This window comes from Spinacia oleracea, chromosome 4 (assembly GCF_020520425.1).
Source record: "Spinacia oleracea cultivar Varoflay chromosome 4, BTI_SOV_V1, whole genome shotgun sequence".
NCBI lineage: Eukaryota > Viridiplantae > Streptophyta > Magnoliopsida > Caryophyllales > Amaranthaceae > Spinacia > Spinacia oleracea.
This window is the reverse complement of record NC_079490.1, coordinates 177008087-177032164: the sequence shown is the minus strand read 5'-3', so window position 1 is coordinate 177032164 and position 24078 is coordinate 177008087. Positions and strand designations below refer to the sequence as shown.

Sequence of the window (24078 nt, the reverse complement as noted above, 5' to 3'; positions counted from 1 at the left end):
CTCTTGAAGCCTACTTTCTAGCCCAATCAAAATCGTCTCATTCCGACATGTAGAACTTGAGATATCATCGAAAGAGTGAACGCTTGTCCGTTTTGATGCTTAGAAAAATAGCGTTTAGCTTCGTTGTTGACTCAAAATTATCCCTAGAGACATGTAATGATCCTCGAGTCAACATTACATCCGTTCATCATCCAAATCAACTCATAACACTCCGAAAGCGTCCAAATAACCGTAAAATCACCTGAAACATCAAAGAAAACACAAACGGGGAGTAATAGAGTACGCCAACGATAACGTATGCAAATGTGACCCTAAATGCAACTAAAATGATATAAATGCCTAATAATGCAACCTAAATGTGCCTAAAATACCCCATACAAATATGACTCGTCAATACTACGATCGTAGCTATGGTGAAAGGAAGTTTTTATTTGATTCCATTGTTATGTTTGTGTTAGATTTAAATCTTTATGTAGATGTAGTATGACTTTTTATCAATTAATTAATTTATTTATCAAAAAAATAAAAATGCAATGAGTTATTGACTTTGAATGATGAAGGGTGATGTCGTGATGGTAATGAATCGACATCATCATTTATTCATTCTTGCAGAATCATCACAGAATTTTGAAAAGGCATTTAAAAAAAAACAATTAAGATTGTACACGTGGCTAGAAGAGAAGGAAGTAAGCACAAATTGCCATTTGTCATTTGGCTTAATTGGTTATAGTTTTTAAATACTAACTATAGATTTACGGAGTAACATTTACCTTTAGTCTACATTTGTGTAAGAAATCATGTTACACTAGCTATTGAATGAGACATTTAACTGATTACAACACCGAGAATGGTATGATGTTAATTTGTAAATAAAGTGGGTTGTATCCACTAAAACATGCTACCTAGCTAGTACCATCTTTCTGGCTAATATTACTATGGTTGGAGATCATAATTTGCTACTTGCGAAAGGCCCAACTGCCCATTTTTCAATGCAAAATGCCCAAAACAATCTTGTGAAGGAAATACCTTGTACGTTTTATTAATTTTAATATTGTACGGAGTATGTACTTATAGACAGGATCGATCTATTTAAATTAACCCAAATTCTTATATGAGACTGTCTCACCATCAACTGATGGTGAGACCAGTTCACACTTGCGAATTTAGATATGTTACTTCTATAGTTTAGACATGTTACTTTTTTTTTTATATAATTTTAGAGGAGGTACTTTTTTTAGGTTAGGTATGTTACTTCTATAGTTTATACATGTTACTTTTTTTATACGGAGTAGTTTTAGAGGAAATACCTTCTTAGTTTAGATATGTTACTTCTATAGTTTAGACATGTTACTTTTTTAAATAAAATTTTAGAGGAAGTACTTTTTTAGTTTAGGTATGTTACTTCTATAGTTTATACATGTTACTTTTTTTATACGGAGTAGTTTTAGCGGAGATACCTTCTTAGTTTAGGTATGATACTTCTATAGTTTAGACATGTTACTTCTTTTTATAATTTTAGACGAGGTACATTTTTAGTTTAGGTATGTTACTTCTATAGTTTAGACATGTTACTTTTTTTTATACGGAATAGTTTTAAGGGAGGTACATTTTTAGTTTAGGTATGTTACTTCTATAGTTTAGACATGTTACTTTTTTTTTATAATTTTAGAGGAGGTATTTTTTTAGTTTAGGTATGTTACTTATATAGTTTAGAGCTGTTACTTTTTTTTATAGTTTTAGGGGAGGTACGCTATTGATTTCGCGCTCGTCACACCATCAAGTTAATGATGTGACTGGTCTCACAGGAGATGCGCTGTTAAATTAAACGATAACAAATGTATTTATTGAGAATGGCAATCGAAGAAGGGCGTCTATTTATGAATCCAAAGCCAAGAAGTCAAGTATGTAAACCCTTTAATTTGTAACCGGAAAAAACATCTCTTGTCTAACTATTTAATTTGTACCAATAACCCATTATACGTATCATTTGGATGTATGATTTGGACACTAATCGCACCAAAACATTCATTCTTAAAGTATGGCAAAATCTGAAAATCCTGCAATGTACGTAGTACTTCGTATCTTAGGACCCCATTACTACGTCATTGCACAATAATATGCATGCAACTATACATGGACCTCAGCTAGCAAAGTTTTTTTTTTGGTACCATCCGGTTCATCCTTAGGGCTAATTCGGATTCGGGGCGAGTTCTGAGTAGATAAGTTTCAGTTCCCTCCCGATTGTTGTTGCGGGGGATCGAACACGGGTCCTCTCTACCAAGTTCAGCCTCAATCACCACTGAACCAACAGTCTGATGCATCCGACTCAAACCCGATCTGATCCGTTAAGTTTTCAATCCGATCCGATCCGACCCATTAGCCAAATTAATCCATTTCAATCCGATATGTTTAAACCTGAATCCGATGAGTTCGACTCAAACCCGATCCGTTAATCCGATTTGACACCCCATAATCAATGTAAACTATAATTGCATACGGAGTACTTCGTCTTATTTAGCTCCGACAGGCTCGAGTGACGTACTCACAAGTATTTTTCTGCTCCGTATGGATTTTCTGCCCTCCGCGTGAAATGTTTGAAGTGTGGAAGCAACAAGCCAACAAGAAGTCAACAACCATAAAAATGGCGATATGATGTTGTCGCCTTGCACCACTTCCTTTACGCTAGTTCTATTGCTATATTAGCATGTAGTCGTATATATTAATGTATCACGTTTCTAAATTCTAATTAGAAAGAAATGTTTCATTCTCCCTTTCAAAATTTTCCCTTTTCTGGTTTAAGAAAGATGTGTTTTTACACGTTATCTGGGTACGCCGTACGCACTTAGACCTAACAATTGTAAAAATGTAGGGGGTGTCATATTAGCATGTTAGTTTTCAGTCATTTTACACCAGAAAAATGTACTCCTATATACGGTATATTAATATGGTAATGTCTATCATTATTATTTTGTAAAATAAATTTTAGTAAACAACTAATATAAACCAGATTCAATCTTAATTTTAGGTATCATTACCCTCAACACTTTAATAAACTAATCTCATTGACATTAACTGTTATTTTATGCTCAACGCATCAAAATAGATTATTCTAATTCGATTGATAACATTGTGGATCATGATCAACTCATCCAAGTATATTATTCTAATTCGACTTGTCATTCGTTATATTGTAACCGTATTTTCAATCATTTTCAACTCAACATGTAGCAATTTGATGTACATTATACCTGATATAACATCTCGTCTACGTCATTGTCATTGTAGGTCTCTCTACAATAACAAACAAAAACATAAAAAGAAAAAAGAAAAAAGAAAAGCAGCCAAGTTTTCGGATGATTTTACAAATACACCAAATCTTAACCATCAAATAAGAGTTGACTTATCTAAAGTTCTAAACCATTGATTTTGATGATTTTAATTTACTTTAAACCATTTTATTATTTAATTAATTAAGTTTAATAAATAATTTAAAAATACCCCCCTATCACCCACAATCTTCGCAACAATTTCACCTCTCAACAAAATATTGAATAAAATGTCTGAAACTCTTTAATTCCATTGTTGATGTTCTTGCGAGAATCAAATTGGGAAAATTGATGTTCCTGATGTAGAATTAACAATTTTAGCTCTTTAAATTTGGGTGGCTCCATCATCAATTCGACTTCCTTGCATTGTCTCCTTAAATACGTCTGCTATCCAATTTGGTATTCTTTCTCCTAAACTTGGATTTTTAATTTTCATACTCCCTTCATCTTTTTCAATTTATCAAAAATACATTTGTTAATTTTTGTTGCTTTTTATTTTTATTTTTTGTAATATAAAGTCAACATAAATTAATAGCCTAGATGAGTAAACAATAATAAATGACTCAGATTTAATCTATTTTATTGTGGCCACTCGATACCCTATCCAAAATTTGAAAACATTTGAAGTATTACTACTCCCGATGTGATATGTTTTTATCCAATATCCACAATACCAAAATGAAAACCATTCAACAACTCCTTTTTGATAGAAAACCAGCCAACCCTTCTTTTTTTGATAGAAAACCAGTCGCAAGCTAAAACTAGTACCCTTAGGAGCTTTCACCAAGACGAAAATGTAGACAATTTAATGTATTCACATTACTGCAGTACGTACGTAGTACGAAATTAAAACATTTTAGTCTTAAACGTAGACAATTCTAGTCTTAAACCACTCGTTTCTAGATCATGGCCGGGTCAGTTTTCTTTATAAGGGCTTTGATTTTATTGTTGTTGATTTTGAGGGATGAGAACTTTCTTGTTCAACCATCTTGCTAAATTGACGTCTTCAATTCTAAATTGTACCAGGTGTGTTAGTGATAATCATTATCCTGCAGAAATTCATGTTTAGATATCATGTATCAACGGATATTTTAAAATTATTATTTAATTTTTAATATTTTATTAACTGAAATATTTCTCCCCCTAAATCTAATGTTTAATTAATAAATATGATCATACTAATTTAATCATCTACTTCGTAATATACAATTTCTATCATTACGTAATTCGTATTTTATATGATTAATATGCTAATTTGACCAAAATTTTGTATAATATATACTCAATTATCGATAGTACCAATGTCACAAATATATTAGCAAAATTAATTTTAGCAAATTATTATTACGTCGTACCTGATATATATTAGTATCATATTCTATAAATCAACATTTTCTTCCTTATATAAACCGTGTATAAAAATAGAAAAAAAAAAAAAAAAAAGCCGATATTTTTTTAGTGGGAAAATTTTGCAACAAGAACTAGTATGTGAAAGCTCGTACGTGCTGTTTATTTATATTTCGGTACTCCAACTAGTGTATTGCCTGGTGACTCAAAATTCCAATAAGGCATTAATAATGTCCAAGTCTCTGTCTGTTTAATTATGACTTAAAACACCCAACGTCACCATTGATACATCATTCATATTCATCACTAGAAATCCAGAATAAGGTTCCCTAACACAAATCTGATCTCATGCCCCAAAACAAAAACAAAAAACACCTCATGTCACATGTTTGGGGCGAGCATGCCACGACATGTTATTGTGACAGATTTTATGCAATAGCATTTGACTTTTATATACTTTGTATGTGATCAAACTAATGTACAAAATACAAAAAGTTAAATGACTAGCATTATTTAAGATTTAAGAACGAATTAAGTATTAATATTTAGGTCACTTAGACGCATAGCTATTCTAAAATTGTATTTTGACTATTTTTTAACAAAATATCCCCAAACTATTACATAATTAATAAACTTTGAAAAATACTCATTTATTCATCCAATATGTAATTTACTTTTTTCATAAGTAAACACTTTATAAAAAGGGTAGAAAAAAAAAAAAAAAAAAACTATATAAAAGAAGGGATATGTTTTAGGAAAATGATTTTTGACGGAAAACTTTTACAACCAGGAAATGACCTGATGTCTGTTTGAGCATAAAGTTATAGAAGATTTTCATGAGTATAGAATGGGGACGTGACGGCTCACAATGAGAATAATTTACCGTGTAGGTCCATCCATGGTGATTACTGATCCATTATTAGTCCATCACCAACCGACCTCATATATTGGCATGTTGCCACTATATAAAGGGGAAGGCACCAATAAATTAAACAAGCAAGAACAATATAACGATGGAAATTCCCAGACCACATAAAACTTTACACCATATAATGCAGCAAGAAGAAGGATTAGCCATTGCTGGTGATTCAACAATTTTGAAGTCGTCATCATCAGTAGATTGTTTTCCTATCTCCATAATTAATTATGAGAGTAGTAGTAGGAGTATTAAGGTTAATCCTTTAGAAGGCGACAAACTTGAATTTGATGATACTATTAATAGTAGTAGTATTAGGTTTCCTAATAATGTAATATTCGGATCCGGAAGAAAGGAAGAAGAAGATGATGATGGAGGAGGAGAGTGTAATAAAAATCCAGCAGCAGAAGCATGGCTTCCCATTACACAATCAAGAAAGGGAAACTTGTATTACTGCATTTTCCATTTGCTGTCTTCTGGACTTGGAATTCAGGCTCTTGTTCTACCTCTGGCTTTTACCACTCTTGGCTGGTAAGTGGTTACTATTCTTCTTTTCTTTTTACCTCTGTTTTCTATCTCATCACAACTGTAGTACATTGCAAATCTGACAAATAAATAATTCATCTATTTCCTTAATAATTGTGGCTTTCTCATTTGCACAACGATTCATGGCAGAATAATTAAAATGTCGATTTCAATACTTTAGAGTCCCTTAAATGCTCGTAGAAATACTAAGCATGTAGCAAGGATCGAACATCAAACCTCGTGGATTAAAAGTTTCGATACCTACCATCTCAACTAGCTACAATGTTTGTCATATTTTCACATATAAATGTAAAATACAATCTTTTAAAGTTGGGCACATTTTTAAAAAACGTAAACCCGACTAAAAGTAAAACCCGGAGCAACGCCCGGGCCACACACTAGTTTAAGAACATATGAAGTTATTCAAAGCAATTGATGTCAATATCACCAAATAAAAGTTTATAGCAAGCGTATGTATTATGTCATCGTGAGACAAAAGGTACTGATTGAGATGGTTCTTGCACCTCTTTTGTTAAAATAAATAAATGGAGAATAGAAAAAGAAAAGAAAATTTCCAAAAAAAAAAAAAAAAGAATAATAGAGGCTTAAAAGGTTACTCTGCATAATTTTATCGTCTTAAAAGATAAACGAATTTATATGAGTCTCCGTATTTTTCTTTTTCTTTTTCTTTTACTTGATCTCTTCCCATTGGTCATTTTGATTATTAGTGGCAGACTAATTATATTCCTAACGTCTAAGAATTTGAAATGACCCAAAATGTAATCTTTAAGTCAAGTCAAGTTATAATGACAATGGAATTTAATTATACGTTGAAAAATCAAGCTTTATGAGGAGAAATGTAGGTGATATTTGGTATTTGGTTCTCCACTATGAACAAATAGGGACAATAATTAGCATAGAATTTATAAAAGAGATTTTGTGTTAAAAGTGAATATAATCTTGATCGAGCAAACTAAATAATTACGAGTACTACGTAACTTGCTTAATGATAAAGCTTGAAACCAAGTCTTCCTAACGTAAAGATTCATGAAATTGTGAACCAGACAACTAGTTCCATCGAAAACAATATAACCGGATGTATAATAGAAATTGATCTCTATAGTAGCACGGTAGCACCTATGAGTCTGTGACCACATAAAATGATACGCAGTACTCCGTAAATAAGAGACTAGTGAATTTCGTCATAAACCAGCAGATTTTTATTTTATTTTTATTTGAAAAAGTAAGTTACGTTATAAATTAAAGCTTTATAAAAAAAGTATGTCTTCTTTCAATATTGTTACAAAGCTTATTGAAAAAGAAGGAAATTTAGTATCTAGAAAATGGTTTGTTTCTTCATGAGTATGTAGGAGTTATTTGAATGTTTCTTTGGTTATGTCTTCACTGTTCAGGGCTTGGGGAATGACATGGTTGACAATGGCATTTATATGGCAACTCTACACTATTTGGCTTCTTACCCAACTCCATGAAACTTCCTCTGGCTATCGCTACAGCCGGTACCTCCAATTAGCAATGGCAGCATTCGGTTAGTCCATTACCCGGTCATTTTCATAATTTCTTCCGTCCTTAAATAATAGACCACATTTCAAAGAAAGGCAGTGTAATATGTTTCTTGCTGGGTTATAACTCAAAATAATTGTGTATGTTATGATTTATGAAGGTCCTAAGCTGGGGAAATTGCTAGCTCTACTTCCAGTAATGTACCTGTCAGGAGGAACTTGTGTAACACTTCTTATAACTGGTGGTGGCAAAATGCAACATCTTTACCATATACTATGTCCAGAAGGCCACATTTGTCATACAAACTCACTAACAACAATAGAATGGTATTTGGTTTTCATATGTATGGCCATTGTTATAGCCCAGCTCCCTAACTTGAATTCAGTGGCTTTGGTGTCACTAGTAAGCGCGATTACTGCCATAGTTTACTGCACTCTTATCTGGGTCATGACTATCAGCAATGGTAGACCTTCTGCCACAAAATACACCATTTCTGTAAGAGGGGAAGAATCTGAGATGAAATCATTTATAGATGTTCTCTCTGCAGTTGGGATTGTTGCCTTTTCTTTCAGAGGTCATAATCTTGTGCTTGAGATACAGGTATGATTGTATAAAAAAGTTATTTCTGCAGTTTATTTTCGCTTAACTATGTCTATACCTCATGAATTGATGAAATATAATGAAGGATTGTGATGTTTCAGGGAACACTTCCACAGAGCCTAAAAGAACCAACCTACAAAATAATGTGGAAGGGAGTAAAAATCTCGAATGCAATTATAGCTATGTGTCTTTTTCCCCTAGCAATTGGTGGTTATTGGACTTATGGGACCTTGGTAAGTATGGAGTACATTAAACAAAACAAAACTCAAGTTTCTGCATTAATGCTAAACAAAATCTTAATTTATTTAATTATTTCAGATGCCAGATGGAGGGATGTTGAATACATTATATGGGAACCGCAGCTCAAAGTTGAAGCTAGCCATAATATACTTATTCCTAATCATAAACAGCTTGTGTTCATTTCAAATTTACGCAATGCCAGTTTTTGACAACTTTGAGTTACGGTACGTGAGCATAAGGAAAAAGCCCTGCATCTGGTGGCATAGAGCAGGAATTAGAATATTTTTTGGAGGGTTGGTTTTCTTCATAGCAGTTGCAGTCCCATTCCTGCCTCTCCTAGCGCCTTTAATCGGAGGGATTGCTTTGCCAGTTACCTTTGCTTACCCTTGTTTCATGTGGATCTCTATCAAGAAACCAACTAAATTTCGTAAAATGTGGCTTCTCAACTTAGTTCTTGGTAGCTTAGGCATCTTATTAAGTGTTTTACTAATAATCGCCGCTATATACAATCTTGTAACCAAGGGCCTTTCTGCCAATTTTTTCCATCCTAAACCATCAGTCTAACAAATCTTGTAACAGAAATTTTTATAAAGTCTATTCGGAGTTAAAAGTTATAGTACTATATAGTATATAGACACTAACAAACAAGAAAGATCTAGGAACTTGAAGCATTGCTTTCTTCTTCCTAGGTCATTACTAAATCCTGTGTGTCCTGCATTCTCAATCTCAAGGCAGGCCATACCATATCAGCAGCAGGCACATGGCTTAACTTAATACGATGCAAACTCGCCAAACCGACCAACCAAAGCTTTTTATTTCCTTGATGAACCGACAATTCAGCAGATTCATCCCCCCTCACCAGACATCAAGAACACAATGCACATAATGCAAAATAAATAAACAATAAAATATTTTTTAAGATCAAGTTCCAAGCTAGTTTAACCTGTCTTCAGGTGCCACTCTTCTCCTATAAAAGGAAACCTAAATCCAAGAGGTAATCGGCAACAAATCAAATTGCATTCAACTCAAAAAATCCCAAGATAGTCTTCTACTACTACTACTATTATAACTACAAATTAAGCTTAGAATGTCAGACCAATATCAACCTGAAACCACTGAGACCACTGCAACAGACCGCGGTCTCTTTGATTGCTTTGGAAAGAAGGAAGAGAACCCGAAGGAAGATGTGGCCAAGGCAGAGGCAGAAAAGCTGCAACGCTCAAACAGTAGCAGCTCTAGCTCAGTAAGAACTTTTTATGTGGAGATTAATTTTCATTATGACCATATTCATACACTTCTATGCTGATCTAATTGTTATTTTTTTTAATATGGATTGCTGACAGTCAGAGGAAGAGGTGGAGGAAGATGGTGTGAAAATAAAGAGGAAGAAGAAGAAGGGGCTGACAGACAAGATAAAAGAAAAACTAGCTGGTCACAAAAATGAAGAAGCTGCTGCCATTCCAGTAAGTGATTACGACAATCATCCTCCTCCTCAAGTTGCAGCTGTCAATGCAGAAGCAACACACCCGGAGGAAAAGAAGGGTTTTCTAGAGAAGATTAAAGAGAAGTTGCCAGGGCATCACAAGGATGAAGCAGTTTCACCTCAACCTCCAATTGCGGCTCACTGTGGGCCTGATGGACAATGTGGTGGATCACACGAAGCTCAGGAGAAGAAAGGATTCTTCGAGATGATCAAAGAAAAGCTTCCTGGTGGGAATAAGGATTGTGAAGAGGTCAAGAAAGATCATTGATTGATTGATCATCCACTTGGTAGTTTAATTTCCTGTTATTACTACTATGTTCTAGAGTGTGTCAAGTGTTAAGCCTTGTATTCTGCAGTCTTTTCCCAGCTTTCTGTGTTTTGGTATCACCTGTACTTGTTTCATTGTTTCATATTGATTGCCATATCTTTCTGTTTAATTCCAGCTTTGGCTTGCAAACATTTCATTCTCCACTCTGCAGAGTGTTTGTATGCCTTAGATTTTGATTTACTTATCTCCGTCCCTAGCCTGTGTCAAAGACTTGCATCATCTCTCTCAAATCACTTGCCAACAACGATTAACTAGCCTGCGCCCATGTTGCTCAGACTTCATTTAACTAATAATCTTAAGTACCCCATTAATTATATCCCTTGTGAGTTGTGACTCCGACATGAGTATAGACACTAAGACAATACACCAATAATAGAATTGGAAGTTCAAAATGCTGAAAGTTCCTAGTTCACAGTCTAACTGAGAAACTATGGGATGATCCTAGCAATCAAAGATTCAAAGGTCCTGTTTTAATCAAACCTAATTGAACTCATCCACTTGAAGGTACAACAGAATTACTTGAAGAAAAAGTACTTGATTTATCCACTCCCACTCCCACCCTAGTAAGTAGTAACTAGTCAATCTGAATAATCTAACACAAGTTTGCAATGGAGTGAGTGTTTGTTGTACTACGAAACTACCATTATTGTACTCCAAAAGCAGGTCTCCATGGCTCTGGAAGGAGATAAAGAACGAGATATCATAATCTGAGAGTTCAAGCCCTTTGTTTCTTCCAAACACAAAAAGCATCACCTCAACTTTGTTTTGTTCAATAAACATGGACTGAATGAGCTACTCCGTACTATTCAATTTAGTTTCTAAATTAACTAATTAGGCCACTAGGAAACGGTGTAAGAGCAACCCCAAGTGTAGTGTATGTGTATCATTGGTGTTCCTTTTCTTTGTGACACTGGTAGAGTTGAACATGGCTAGGTGAAGACAAGGACAATTAATCAGGCCCATATCAACTCCGATCAACTAGTAGACATCGAGTCAGGCAGTGGTTTAAAAGAACAATTTGAGCCAGGACAAACCCCAAAAGTGACCCAACCAAATCAAGCCAAAAACTTCTGCCAAGATAGGGTCAGGCCATAGTTGATCAGTTTACAGAGACTGCATTCTCAACTTTGCATAACCAAATACTTCGTAGAAAGATGCCCATCTACAAAAAGAAGCAACAATGATTTCTCAATTCAATAACAAATGCTTTTAGTCCTTGGAGACAACTTTCGTCTTTCTTTAAGTACAAATTGAAACCAACATAAAAAAACAAGTGTTAGTATTTACTTTCTCTTCCTAAGCTACCCACCAAATGACCTAACAAAGATTAAACTCAGTTACTCATACTATCCATAATTATGGGCTCTTACCAACAATAAATCTAATCTTAATTCCTAATGTGATAACCCGTATTTAAATATTAGAACCGAACTTTCACTCATTCCATAACACAAGCATGTAGAAGATTCATGGGTTTGCCAAGACGGGTGCCATCTAAAGTGACAGGGCATCTGATATGCGTATAGAACTTGGACTTAACCAGCCTACCTAAAATATAAGCCCTTGATCGCAGAGTAAATGTTAAATTCAATCCAACATTCACTTTTTTGGTATGCAGCAAGTTGTTACCTGTCCTTGCATTAGATACGACCGTCATTCCACCGTATAGAGGGATCTGACGCCCATGCACCACCGTGGTTACGTTGGAATGACTCTTCCTTTTCTGGTAGAACTTCTTCATCTAAATATATTCAAATAAAACCAGAGTGATAAATTTAGATGAAAGAAACGAGCTAGGAACAAGGAAACAGCAAGGAAGATAATCAGAACAACTTCATGACAACTGACAAGGGCCTGTCAAGAACACCACCTACAAGGGCTGTAAAACACCCTCCATCCAAAATGAAAATTCGGAATCACAAAAGCATATTGTTTAACAGAAATGAGAAATCACATCAAAATGGATCACAATTAAGGCTATCCTCTTTTCGCTTTACAAACGTAACTGAAACTTTGCTAATGCTCAATTTGAATTTGCAAGGGCACTACAGACATGACATTAGCTGTAAGTTTGCAAAGCGAAAAGAAATACTCCGTAATTACTTTTGCAATAGGTAATTTGATTAGATGGTCATTTTTTTTTTATATACGGAGTAATCTATTAAATTGAATAAACTATTCAATGTAGCATTCGGACATCGCTCGGGCTACACACTAATCTATATAATATATTAAAAGGCGTTGTGAAAATTGTATATGTGGCACGTAGTACTCTCCCCTTTACGCCACATTATCCACTCACCGAGTGTTATGCCATGTCATAGACAACCAAAACTAATGCAATGAGATTCGAACACAAGACCTCATGTGTAGATGATAAGTTTCATTACCATCTTAACCAACCACTCATTGTTGTTTATTTATTCACATTAATTTATAAATAAATGTTAACATAAGTCTAAACACAACTAAATTTTTACATGACATTTTATTTTCTTTGGACTATTTTGAAAAAGTAATAATAATTATAGCATTAAAACAAGAAAAACATGTTGACGTAATTTTTTTATATATATAATTTGGTGTTTAATAATTTGAAGAACTTAGTTCCACTAGAAAACAAATAATACAAATGGTAAAATGATCTAATTGAAAAATTACTTAGCATGATAAATGACGTAGTGTGTCTTTGTAATTGACGAATTTTATGGATGTTTTCACTTTATGAAATACATGTATTTTGGTCAAATATTGAGCTCAAGAAAAATCTAAAATTTTAAGTATTAAATGTAGCAACCGGGGCATCGCCCGGGCTACACACTAGTTTTCTTTTAAATTGTGTCAAAATCAAATGGTGTTAAAGGGTAAGTATTTAAGTTCAAATTTTTTTATATACGATAACTTTTTTATTTTTCAAAGAAAATATATATTTTTATACGTTGAATTTAATCATTTATATTTACGTTAAATTTCATTTAACGGAGATTTTATAATAATGATTTTTTTTCCAGTTAATTGAGATATACTTCATCTGTTTCTTATTACTTGACACAATTTGATTTGGACACTATTTACACAAGTTTCTTTGACTTTCTTTTGTAATCTACACTTAAGAAAAACATAGTCATGTGGGTCTTATTAGATTCGTCTCAATGTATATTTTTTAAATATCAACTTTTAATAACTTTTTCTTATCCATAGTTTATGACATTAGTGTTTGAAATCGTGCATTGGCGTACATGCCTAAGGAATACTCCGTATATAAGAAATAACGGAGGAAGCATTATTTACCTTAAAGAACATAACTTAAACTGCATAACATTTTTCAAATAACTGGAACATTACAATATCTAAAACATATTTAGTGATGGACTAATACATCATAAAGCCATATTAAAAAACACACCATAAAACCAAATTCAAATACGCTAAAACAAACACAAGCATTAAAATGACAAATCTTACTCCGCACATGAGTTTGACCCATTCGTACATATTCATCAACCGCATCCATAGTCACACCATACGCTAACATTCTGATAGCTACGGTGCATTTTTGCAATCCTGATGACACTAGTATTCCAGCTACATTTCGTTATGTTGCAAGAAAACATCATTTTCAACCACTTTGTTCATCATACGGCAAAATTACTTTCTGGTCATTCGAAACCACGGGCGAAAATGTTTTTCTGAATATACTCGATTAACCACAAAATAATCATTAAACAAGCGGTTATGCCTTCTTCACAGTTTCTATCAATTGGAACCATAGATAAAAAATGCGGTATCGGTCACGGTCGCGGGATCGCTCGCGGAGTCTCGGTAACGGAAATGATGCGTTAGTAGCGGACCGTGAGAAGTGAGTGTCTTATATTTTCGATTTGTGATAAGATTTTATTAGATTGTCTTAAATTTTCTATTTGTAGATAAAATTATCTTGATTTTGTGATAAGATTTTATTGAACTTTTACATTTGCGATTTGTTGATAAGATTATCTGGATTTTGTGATAAGATTTTATTAGATTTTCGATTTGACAAGATTATCTGGATTTTGTGATAAGATTTTATTGGATTTTCTTAGATTTTCTAATTAGCAAAGTGTTTAATTTTTAATTTATTTCGTGTCTTAAGATTTTATGTCACAAACTTGTGTTTGTTAGTTTTTATTAAGTTTGTATTAGTTCGTGTTGTGTCTTAAACCTTGTATTATTGTGTGTTATGTAATTTTTTTTTTTCTTGAATTATTGTATTTTACTTATTGTTATTGTTGCTGTTACTTTTTGTCATAGTCAAAGAAAATCCAATAGAGTTTCACAAATCCAAATAAACGTATCTACAAAATCAAAAATCTTAGAAAATATAAGAAAATCCATTAAAGTCTTATCAACAAATCCAGATAACCTTATCAACAAATCGAAAATCTAAGAAAATGCAATAAAATCTTATCAACAAATCCAAAAAATCTTATCGACATTCCTCTTAAATACACACTCATTCTCAAACTCATCCTCATCCTCACACTCACTTCCCATTCTAAGAGTCATTATCACATTCAATCCACATAAAGAATGTTGTTTGTGAAAAATTCAAACTCATAATATTCTGAAGAAGATCAAATCAAAGTAATTGATCAAATGGTTGACAAAATCGTCACCCATCATTTACCAACCACATTCTTTCACGATCGGTGGTATTGACTGCCTGCACTCTGGGAGCGGAAAATTGCCCTAATCGCGTGGAAAGGTCATATACCAAGGACGTAGCGTGAACGCTAGCCTCTTTCTTGAAGTTGTTGCGAATTAAGATCTATGGATTTGGCATTCATTTTGTGGTATTCCTAGTTCATGCAATGACCCTAATTCTGTATTGGTCTCCTTTGTTTGTTGATGTCTTGCAAGTTAAGTCACCTCCTATAAATTTTCAGGTTTTAAGGTGAATGGGCATGTATACATGGGGTACTACCTAACAGAGTAACAAATGGTATTTATCCAAATTTGACTGTGTTCATCCAAGGATTTACTCGTCATCAACTTGAAAAGCATAAGTTGTTTGCTGATACACAAGCACATGTTCAGAAGGATGTTGGAAGTGCATTCGGAGTTTCACGAGTGAGATCGTCATTATACGAAAACCATCTCTTGCTTACGGTGAAGATATTAGGCGACATAATGAAGACTTGTATCATCATGCACAACATGATAGTTGAGGATAAACGAGACACGTATGTCCGAGACGTTTCGAGTTCCAAGTTGGACATCCTGTCAACATTAATGTTTACTTTGGGAGAAGAGTAGCTATGTGTAACAGTCAAACTCATCAGTCCCTGATTTAATCGAGCACAATTGGCAAAAATATGGATCGAATAATCATTAAACTCATGCGCTTAAATAGATTTGTCATTGCAACGCTTGTGTTTGCTTTAACATATTTGAATTTGGTTTTATGATGTGTTTAATATACTTGATGGTTAAGTCCATCACGGGAAATGTTTTGATTGTTGTAATGTTCAAGTCATCCGAAAAAAATATAACGGGCATGCATAAAAAAAAACCCTTCTCTCTCTAGAAGAGAATTCTCTCCTCAGATAGGGGATATTGGGGTCCTTCCCCTCTCAAACACCTTAAGTAGTGGCTCCACCAAAGTGGAGAAAGTTGCTAGATTTAGCCCTACCCATCTTAGCTCGTCAATTACCCTGCATTTAATTCTGGAACCTATCTTCTAACTATTCCAACCGCACATTTCCTCTTCTACGCCAATAAAAAGCAACCTTCCTTCTAAGGAAATCCCCGCTAACAACAATCCTAATCCCTCACCTACCAAAACCAAATTCATAAAATAGTCAATTACTCCCTCCGTCCCAGATTAAATGTTATACTTTCCTTTTTCGTCTGTCCCAGATTAGTTGTTACATTTCTAAATTGGGAATGATCCCACAATTATTATATTGACTCTCTCTTCCCACTAACTTTTTTTTGCCCCCACACCCTCTCTCATTCAATTAAAAAAATACCCCACTAACTCCTATCACATCTACTTTTTCAATAAAATAACAATTGATAACCAAACAACCACTTATCACCTAAAACTTTGTGCAAAGGTAAGTGTAACGACTATTATGGGACGGAGGGAAAAATGGCCCTTGAAAATACTTCAGCCAATCCAGGTGACCGGAAGTTCATACTTACCAGACGCAACCTCAAAATCACGCCACCGCCGAGTGCTCTAATACTAGTTGACAACCGCTACAACAATTGCGCCATGGGTGGTTTCAAAGATTCTTGGGAGTTCTCGGAGAACAAAATCCATAATTGGGTCAATGAATGGCAAAAAAGGGACAACATCCTAGTGGAAAAGATCGGGAAAAAGCTATTCATGTTCTTCTGTGGACGACGCCGAGGACTGCATCAGCCTACTCAACCTATGCCAGATCAACTTCGAAGGAGCCTTCTAGCCTTGAAGTCGTGGTTCTTTGGACGACACCGGGCTCGGTCACCGCAACGAAGACAACATTATGGGTAAGATTTGAAGGGTCAGCTTGTTTTTTTAGGGGTGATATGACCGGCGAGAAACAGACGACGCAGTGATGCACTTCAGGTGAGAGAGAAATTGGGGAATTTGGAAAAGTAAACCCTAAATGTGAATTTGGGCCTCTAAGATTTCATAATACCTTTTGGGTACGTGCCTTCCTCTTAAAATACGTACCCAGCCCGTCCCCGAAAGTCACCCGCGTACCCGCCCCTATGGATTTGTCATGGGTACGTATCCTAGGCGAATATGTCTCGTACCCGGTACAGGAAATGACGCCTAGGAGGCGTACCCATGCTTCTTAGGCTTTTAGTACGTCTTAAGATCTTTTATACATTGTACATCTATCTATACTATATATTAAAAGGCGTTGATAAGCAAGCCCATGTGCCACGTGGAACTCACACTAATCTCACTTTAATGTTCCATATCATACACAATTACACTATTATTTTAAAATGATACATATGTGTGGTACAAGTCTTGAACCCGTGACCTCTAATTTGTAAACCAAACAATTAATCACTAATCCAAATCAAATTATATGTCATCTTTTCATAAAAAAAAATAATAAATGACAATTTAATAATTATGGAGTATTGCATTTATTTTAAATTTTAATCCGTGTATTAACCTGGGGCATCGCCCGGGCCCGAATACTAGTTAGTCCCCTAAATCTAGACAACACAAGGCCCTAGTTATTGAATGAGAAAATTCCTAGTCGTGTCATGAATGCCTAAACAATAAAAAACCTAAATAAGACGATAAGTAAATGGAGCTTTAAAGGAAACCTAAACTATTAAACTATTCAAACATGTAAAAAGCAAAGGACAAATTGTTTTTTATCACCTATAAAATTGAAAAATTATTTGTTACCACCTAAAAATTTAAAACTTGTATTTTACCACCTAAAAAAATATTAAAACTTGTTTTACCACCTGAAAATGAAAAAATAGATGAAACATTTATGTATGACTACAAAATTCAATTTTCCTCCTATTATTTGCACTCCTTTGTGGTTTTCTGTAAGTATTTCATCCTTCTCTCTTTACTTCCATTAAGTTTTGTCAATTTTGTGAAGTAATGGTGGTAAAAAATTATGTAAATTCGTGGAAGATGAGAAAGCGGGGGAAGGAAAGAGAGTTAAATACATGAAATCGTAGAAGAATAGAACATTTCAGAAATATTACCGTTATTATGGCTTCCCACGTAACAGTTTCATCTATTTTTCCACTTTTCAGGTGGTAAAATATAAGTTTTAAATTTTTTTTAGGTGTTAAAATATAAGTTTTTGTTTTTTATGTGAAAAAAAATAATTTATCCAAGAGCAAATGCATATTCGGAGCAACCTTATGTACTAGAAATGGCTATCGTGTTAGACAACTAATATTAGCTAAATTAAAAATAAAAAACATGATTACCTGACCAGAGGCAACTTTGAGTTGATAATAGTGTAGTTCAAGAGGGCTCGAAGTGACATGAACTCCAAAAAATGTGGCGGGATTTTTGTAGAAAATCCTAACCGTCGAATTAAGGGACATCATATCAGTCGGGACTCCTGTACCGTCCATTCCGGCTTGTATAGTGTAATCCAAGAACACCATGTTCTACATTAAACAAACATTTATTCAATTAATTAACCTAATACTATTTCTTCTAGTTTTTTTATTAATCCCACTCAAAAAACATTCTTACAGAATACCGTAAAACATGAAAATTTATTTTAAAATATACGAAGCATTTTTTAAAATATTTCAGTTAATCCATGTGCATATGGGAAAAGAGTCGAAAGTCAAACCCATAAGGTCATGCAATGGGCCCATTTGCGCCAGTTTGAACAAGACACCGAGTTGAATCGGTGAACTCGTACCCAAAACAGCAACGTGTTCTTCATCTGATGGTGAAATTTAAAGAGCCCAGCTTTAAACGAAAGTGAACAGGGTTTCCTGCAACTAATGGGGTAACCTCTTTAAAGGAAGGAACTGGAGAATGACCAATTTAACCCCATCCAATCATGAATCATCCATCTTATTCTGAAGGAAAAATTGTCAATTGGAGTACTGGGTTTTTATTCACTTTCCAAATTACTACCTTGTTAAAAATTGTTAAATTACTGCCTATTTATCCATGTATTTAGTTATTGTTGTAGGATTTTTTATGAAATACGTCGTTGGATTAATCACAAAGTATATTTTCAATATATACACTTTTTATACTCCGTAATATTTACTAATACTTTGTACAGCCTACATTAGAAATATTAAAAGTGTGCATTGGCTAATCAAAGTTATGCATTTATTTTTCAAAAAATCAAATAAGTTAACAAGATACACATTTCATTAAATTAAATAAGTTGAGTTAGTGTTGAAATTCCAACACGAAATTGACATGATTTTTAGCCCAACTAAAAAAAATCAATAATTTAATATAATTGGAGATATAACTTTACGACAGAGCCAACTTAAATTCGGACACGAAAGAAAACGTTTAGTGTAAACAATTTTTGACTTAAGGAGCTGAGTTTAGTAGTGTTAAGATTTCTGATCAGTTTTATATTGGACACTTGACACTAAATACAAATAACACACGACAAATTTATGAGCTCTAGTTTCTGGAAGTCAATCAAATAGTTTTGCCGGATGCCCTGAATCCTGATGAGTGATGTCCCTAGCGAATTGGCGAATTAACCTTACCTGTTTGACTGAGTCAACCCTCCACCGCCTAGAAAACTAAAAAACAGAAAGCGGAAAATGGGGGGAAGAAAAATAATTCAAATTATTACTTTTTTTTTTTTTTTGGTTTTGAAACTATTGAAATTACTCATCTCCAAATAACGGAAATATATATATTTTTAAAAAAAATCGGATATCACATTTTCAGAGATTAAATTTTCCAAAATTAGACCTTGGGTTTACGCCATTAGAAGAGCGAGTTGACACAGTGAGTCACACAAATCACAACGAATCACAAAACAGGGGAAGACGCAGAAACAGGTTGAAAAAAGAGAAGACTGACCTTGACGAGAACGTGAGGGTGAAAAGACTTGGAAGCCCCCCAAAGAATCAACGTAAACACAGTAAACAACCCTAAAAACGAAGCCATAAAACAACCTACATAAAACCTCCAAGTAGGCCCGTCACCATCCACGTTATTATCATCGTCGTCACCATCACAATCTTTCTCCTCTCCAGCGGCGCCGGGATAATCCAACCGAAGTCCGCCGTAAATCCGTCGCCACCCACCGCCAGAACGGCCGTACTGCTGCTTCAACGAGGAAGAAGAGAAGAATCTAGAATTAGAAGATTCTCGAGAATGGTGGATTGGAGAACAATGATAGTGTCGAGTAGGAGAAGCTGTGGGACTTAATGTTCCATAAGAGAGTTTATCAAGGTCTTGTTGAGAATAAGAAGGGCTTTCGACGTAGTAAACTGCTCTCCTGGAGGGTGACCTTGGTGGGGTTATTGTTGCCATGCTCGTTACATCTGAGTCGGTTTTCGCATGCATTTTTTTATATATATAATTTGCTGTGTAAATGTTGAAGAAGGTGATGAATTGAAGAAGTTGCAGAAATGAATGAGGAAATTGTAGAGGGAGGGTTGTAAATGCAAGTGGGAATGGAAAGAGGGGTTACTTTTGAGTTTTCCTAGGAATGGGATGGTATTTGTGGCCTTCTTGGGGGGAACAATTTTGGTAAATGCGTCTGCCACAAACTGCTTTCTTTTCCTACTGGTCTTTAAGGATATTGATATTGTCACAAATCTATTTTAACTAGATTTTAGCCCGTCATTGCACGGATTTTATTAAAGTTTTAAGTAAAAATAAAGCTCCTATTACAACTGCTATATTTTATATATTAGATTAGATTAGTTTTTGATTTTGAATTGAATTTCATTTTTGATTTATTTTTTTTAATGATTAGAGTGTTTGATTTTGGAATTGTATATATTAGTAATTAATTAATTAAAATATCTATGTGGTAACTACTTATTTATCTACGTGGCACTCGACTTTTTTAATTCAAAAATAATTTAGAAATCTTATTTTTCATTGGCCAAAACCATTAGATTTCCTACGTGGCGCTCAAATATTGGATTAGTGTTTGACTTTGGACATAATTTTATTTTAGATTAGTGTTTAAGTTTGGATTAAATTTTATTTAAGATTTTTTTAAATTATTATAGTATTTGATTTTGGATGAAGTTTTACATATTAGTAATTAATTAATTAAAATATCTATGTGGCAACTACTTATTTATCTACGTGGCACTCGACTTTTTTAATTCAAAAATAATTTAGAAATCTTATTTTTCATTGGCCAAAACCATTAGATTTCCTACGTGGCGCTCAAATATTAGATTAGTGTTTGACTTTGGACATAATTTTATTTTAGATTAGTGTTTAATTTTGGATTAAATTTTATTTTAGATTTTTTTTTAATTATTAGAGTATTTGATTTTGGATGAAGTAGTACATATTATTAATTAATTAATTAATTAAAATATATATGTGGCACATAATTATTTATCTACATGGCACTCGAAATTTTTAATTCATAAATAAATTAGAAATCTTATTTTTTTATTGGACGAAAACGTTAGTAATCCTACGTGGCGCTCTAATAATTCAGCAAATATGCCTCCCACGGATTCTATTAAATTGTTATGTTTAAATAAAACTCCTATGTATATACCAACTTTATATACTTCGTATTAGATTAAATTAGTTTTGATTTTGCATTGAATTTCATTTTAGATTTTTTTATTTTTTTTTAAATTATGAGAGTGTTTGTTTGGATGAAATTGTATATGCGTAATATTATTAATTAATTAATTAAAATATCTATGTGGCATTTAATTATTTATCCTGGGACTCGACTTTTTTAATTCAAAAATAATTTTGAAATCTTATTTTTCATTGGCCGAAACCATTAGATTTCCTACATGGCGCTCTAATATTGGATAATGTTTGATTTTAAATTGAATTTTATTTATTTTATTTTAGATTAGTGTTTGATTTTGAATGAATTTTATTTTAGATTTTTTTTATAATTATTATAGTGTTTGATTTTAGATGGAGTTGTATATATTAGTAATTAATTATTTAAAATATCTACGTGGCACCTAATTAATTATCTACGTGGCAATCGATTTTTTTAATTCAAAAATAAATTAGAAATCTTATTTTTCATTGGACGAAACCATTAGTAATCCTAGGTGGCGCTCTAATATTTCAGCAAATATGCCTCTTTTATATATATATATATATATATATTAGATTAGATTGGCACAAATCTATGTTAATAGAGTTCTCTAATTTTATACTCCGTACTCCCTATTTTCCTACTCACATAACTTAGTTAGGTCGCAAAAATATATAACGGATTTAGAGTCAAAATTAAACTGGTAGTACACAGACTACAAACAACATCAAACAATGAAACAAGATTTCGAAGAGTTAAGTTCATGTTACATTCGACGTAGAGCATGTCCATACTCCGGTAATGATGCATACAATCTAAAGCTTGTTTTGTTTGATTTATTTCATTCTTTGATAAGAAAATGATATTTTTTTTGCATTTGTAATGTGGTTTTTAGACAATTTCATACTACATAAATTAATTTCGTTTAGATAATACTTGTACTTGTTCGTATAAGTTTTTTAGAGAATATAAGTTGAATGAAGCAGACGCAATGATGTACTTCCTCTGTTTCAAAAATATCTTTACACTTACTATTTGCACGGACTCCTGTGTAATATTTGACCATTAATATATCCAATTTCGTATGGAAAAAAATTATAAAAAGTTAATATTCTCAAAATGAATAACGAGACCAATCTAACAAGATCTTACATGTAACATTTTAATGTATATAATAGTGGGAATTTACGGTCAAAGTTTTCATAATTTGAACACATTTTCCAAAGCGTAAAGAACTTTCTGAAACGGAGGTAGTATATAAAGTATTGTATTTGGATTTATTTGGGAATGTAAGACAAAATAAAAAATTAAAGAGGGTGAGTAAGGTGTTGTATTCAAAGTTCTTCTTTTATGCTAACTGGTTGTTGCTACAATTGTGTAAGTCGTGTTGCAGTTTTGGTTAATGGTTTGGTGTTGTATCAGTATGGCAGTCTTGTTTTGATAGTTTTGGTTGTCAGCTCATTTTTGGCATTCCATGCCCTTTTGGCCCTTTACCGCATACTAGTGGAGTAGTGGTTAGTTTCACTACTAAACTACTGTGCTTGATTATTGATAAGTCACATTTGATACAAATATATGTGGCCGTATATTTGAGGCTGATTCATTTGCCAAAAATAATTCATTACTTTAGGATAATTGATTAGGGAATGATCTCGATGATAAAGATTTAGTATGTGACCGTAGATATCTATTTAAATTATTGCTGAAATATCGGATATAATTTTTTATCGAAATACCTTCATAAATTTTATTGTTCAGATATTCTCTTTATATTATTGTTTCTGCAAAGAAATTGCTAAGTATGAAAATAGGAGAAGCCTCGTCAACCTGGCTGTTATTTTCCTCCAGTCGACTGTCGTTTTCCTACAAAAGGAAGCAAACGTAAACTGGCTCGGGGGGTTCCCGAGAAAACCCTCTCCGACGCTCAAGTCAGTCATTGTTAGAGAGAGAAAGTAGTCAGAGAGTGAGTTTGGGAATTATTACATACCTGAATAATGATTAGGTGAGACATATTTATAGTAATGCAGGATGGCATTATTAGTAAATATGGGCAAGTGTAGGGGTGTGAAATCTTGGGTCTGTAGGAGGCTGAGATATGGGCCCCTAAGTTCTTATTCCCACCTAATTTTCCCCACCCATAATATTTTATTCATTTAACCCACCCACCTCCCTTATTAAATTAATAAAACCCTAACGTCACTCTCACCTCTCTCTCCTTATAACCCGTCCCTCTCACCCTCTCTCTCCTCATTCTCTTCGGATCCCTCTCTCCCTCTCTCTCCTCATTCTCTTCGGATCCCTCTCTCCTCCTGTCTCCCTCTCTCTCCTCAAGAAATCTCTCTGTTTCTCTAAAAACCCTAACCTTCTCCGCCCCTGTTCTTCGTTTTTTTTGGTGAGATCTCTCAGATCTTTGGGTTTTTCGCTCAAAATTGTTCTCAAACTTTAACCGGAACGACATTCCGGTGAGATCCCCTCTAGTTTTGTCCCCTTTGTCGTCCCAAATCCCGGTTGGTAATCGATTCTCTGGTGAAATTTTTTTGGGGATAAAATCGAAGTTTTATTAGGGT

At 33.7% G+C, this 24078-nt stretch overlaps 3 protein-coding genes and 1 long non-coding RNA gene across 7 annotated transcripts; 3 read left to right on the top strand and 1 right to left on the bottom strand.

Annotated features, from left to right (window-relative positions):
- The first annotated feature begins 3501 nt into the window (after window positions 1-3501).
- LOC110788183 (lysine histidine transporter-like 8) lies at window positions 3502-9057 on the top strand. Of its 2 annotated transcripts, none has more exons than XM_056843039.1 (6): window positions 3502-3725; window positions 5564-6120; window positions 7527-7660; window positions 7796-8235; window positions 8337-8468; window positions 8554-9057. In XM_056843039.1, exons 2-6 carry the CDS (start codon window positions 5687-5689, stop codon window positions 9037-9039), a joined length of 1626 nt encoding a protein of 541 aa, XP_056699017.1. In that variant the 5' UTR covers window positions 3502-3725; window positions 5564-5686; the 3' UTR covers window positions 9040-9057. The 2 variants fall into 2 exon arrangements, with proteins under 2 accessions (XP_056699017.1, XP_021848509.1); XM_021992817.2 differs by having other exon boundaries at window positions 5464-6120.
- On the bottom strand, window positions 6147-20545 carry LOC110788181 (uncharacterized). 3 transcript variants are annotated; one of them, XM_056843041.1, is made up of 4 exons: window positions 19828-20545; window positions 18234-18419; window positions 11916-12027; window positions 6147-6175 (listed from the first exon to the last, which is right to left on the bottom strand). In XM_056843041.1, exons 1-4 carry the CDS (start codon window positions 20314-20316, stop codon window positions 6162-6164), a joined length of 801 nt encoding a protein of 266 aa, XP_056699019.1. In that variant the 5' UTR covers window positions 20317-20545; the 3' UTR covers window positions 6147-6161. The 3 variants fall into 3 exon arrangements, with proteins under 3 accessions (XP_056699019.1, XP_056699018.1, XP_021848508.2); XM_056843040.1 differs by lacking the exon at window positions 6147-6175 and adding an exon at window positions 10632-11448; XM_021992816.2 differs by lacking the exon at window positions 6147-6175 and having other exon boundaries at window positions 11450-12027; window positions 19828-20544.
- LOC110788185 (phosphoprotein ECPP44) lies at window positions 9103-10395 on the top strand. The gene is made up of 2 exons (XM_021992818.2): window positions 9103-9718; window positions 9819-10395. Exons 1-2 carry the CDS (start codon window positions 9563-9565, stop codon window positions 10224-10226), a joined length of 564 nt encoding a protein of 187 aa, XP_021848510.1. The 5' UTR covers window positions 9103-9562; the 3' UTR covers window positions 10227-10395.
- Window positions 14813-15733, top strand: LOC110788182 (uncharacterized). The gene is made up of 2 exons (XR_002533265.2): window positions 14813-15118; window positions 15212-15733. It is a non-coding gene; the product is annotated as an uncharacterized lncRNA (long non-coding RNA).
- Window positions 20546-24078: the final 3533 nt, after the last annotated feature.

What these genes read in the sequence shown, in the direction of transcription:
- LOC110788183 (XM_056843039.1), top strand. Translation starts at nt 5,687, where the DNA reads ATGGAAATTCCCAGACCACATAAAACTTTACACCATATAATGCAGCAA. An exon ending in ATCTTGTGCTTGAGATACAG is followed by an intron (nt 8,236 to 8,336) that starts GTATGATTGTAT and finishes GTGATGTTTCAG; the next exon opens with GGAACACTTCCACAGAGCCT. An exon ending in ATTGGACTTATGGGACCTTG is followed by an intron (nt 8,469 to 8,553) that starts GTAAGTATGGAG and finishes TAATTATTTCAG; the next exon opens with ATGCCAGATGGAGGGATGTT.
- LOC110788185 (XM_021992818.2), top strand. Translation starts at nt 9,563, where the DNA reads ATGTCAGACCAATATCAACCTGAAACCACTGAGACCACTGCAACAGAC. An exon ending in ACAGTAGCAGCTCTAGCTCA is followed by an intron (nt 9,719 to 9,818) that starts GTAAGAACTTTT and finishes GATTGCTGACAG; the next exon opens with TCAGAGGAAGAGGTGGAGGA.
- LOC110788181 (XM_021992816.2), bottom strand. Translation starts at nt 20,316, where the DNA reads ATGCATGCGAAAACCGACTCAGATGTAACGAGCATGGCAACAATAACC. An exon ending in ACCCTCACGTTCTCGTCAAG is followed by an intron (nt 18,420 to 19,827) that starts GTCAGTCTTCTC and finishes TGTTTAATGTAG; the next exon opens with AACATGGTGTTCTTGGATTA. An exon ending in TCAAAGTTGCCTCTGGTCAG is followed by an intron (nt 12,028 to 18,233) that starts GTAATCATGTTT and finishes GAATATATTTAG; the next exon opens with ATGAAGAAGTTCTACCAGAA.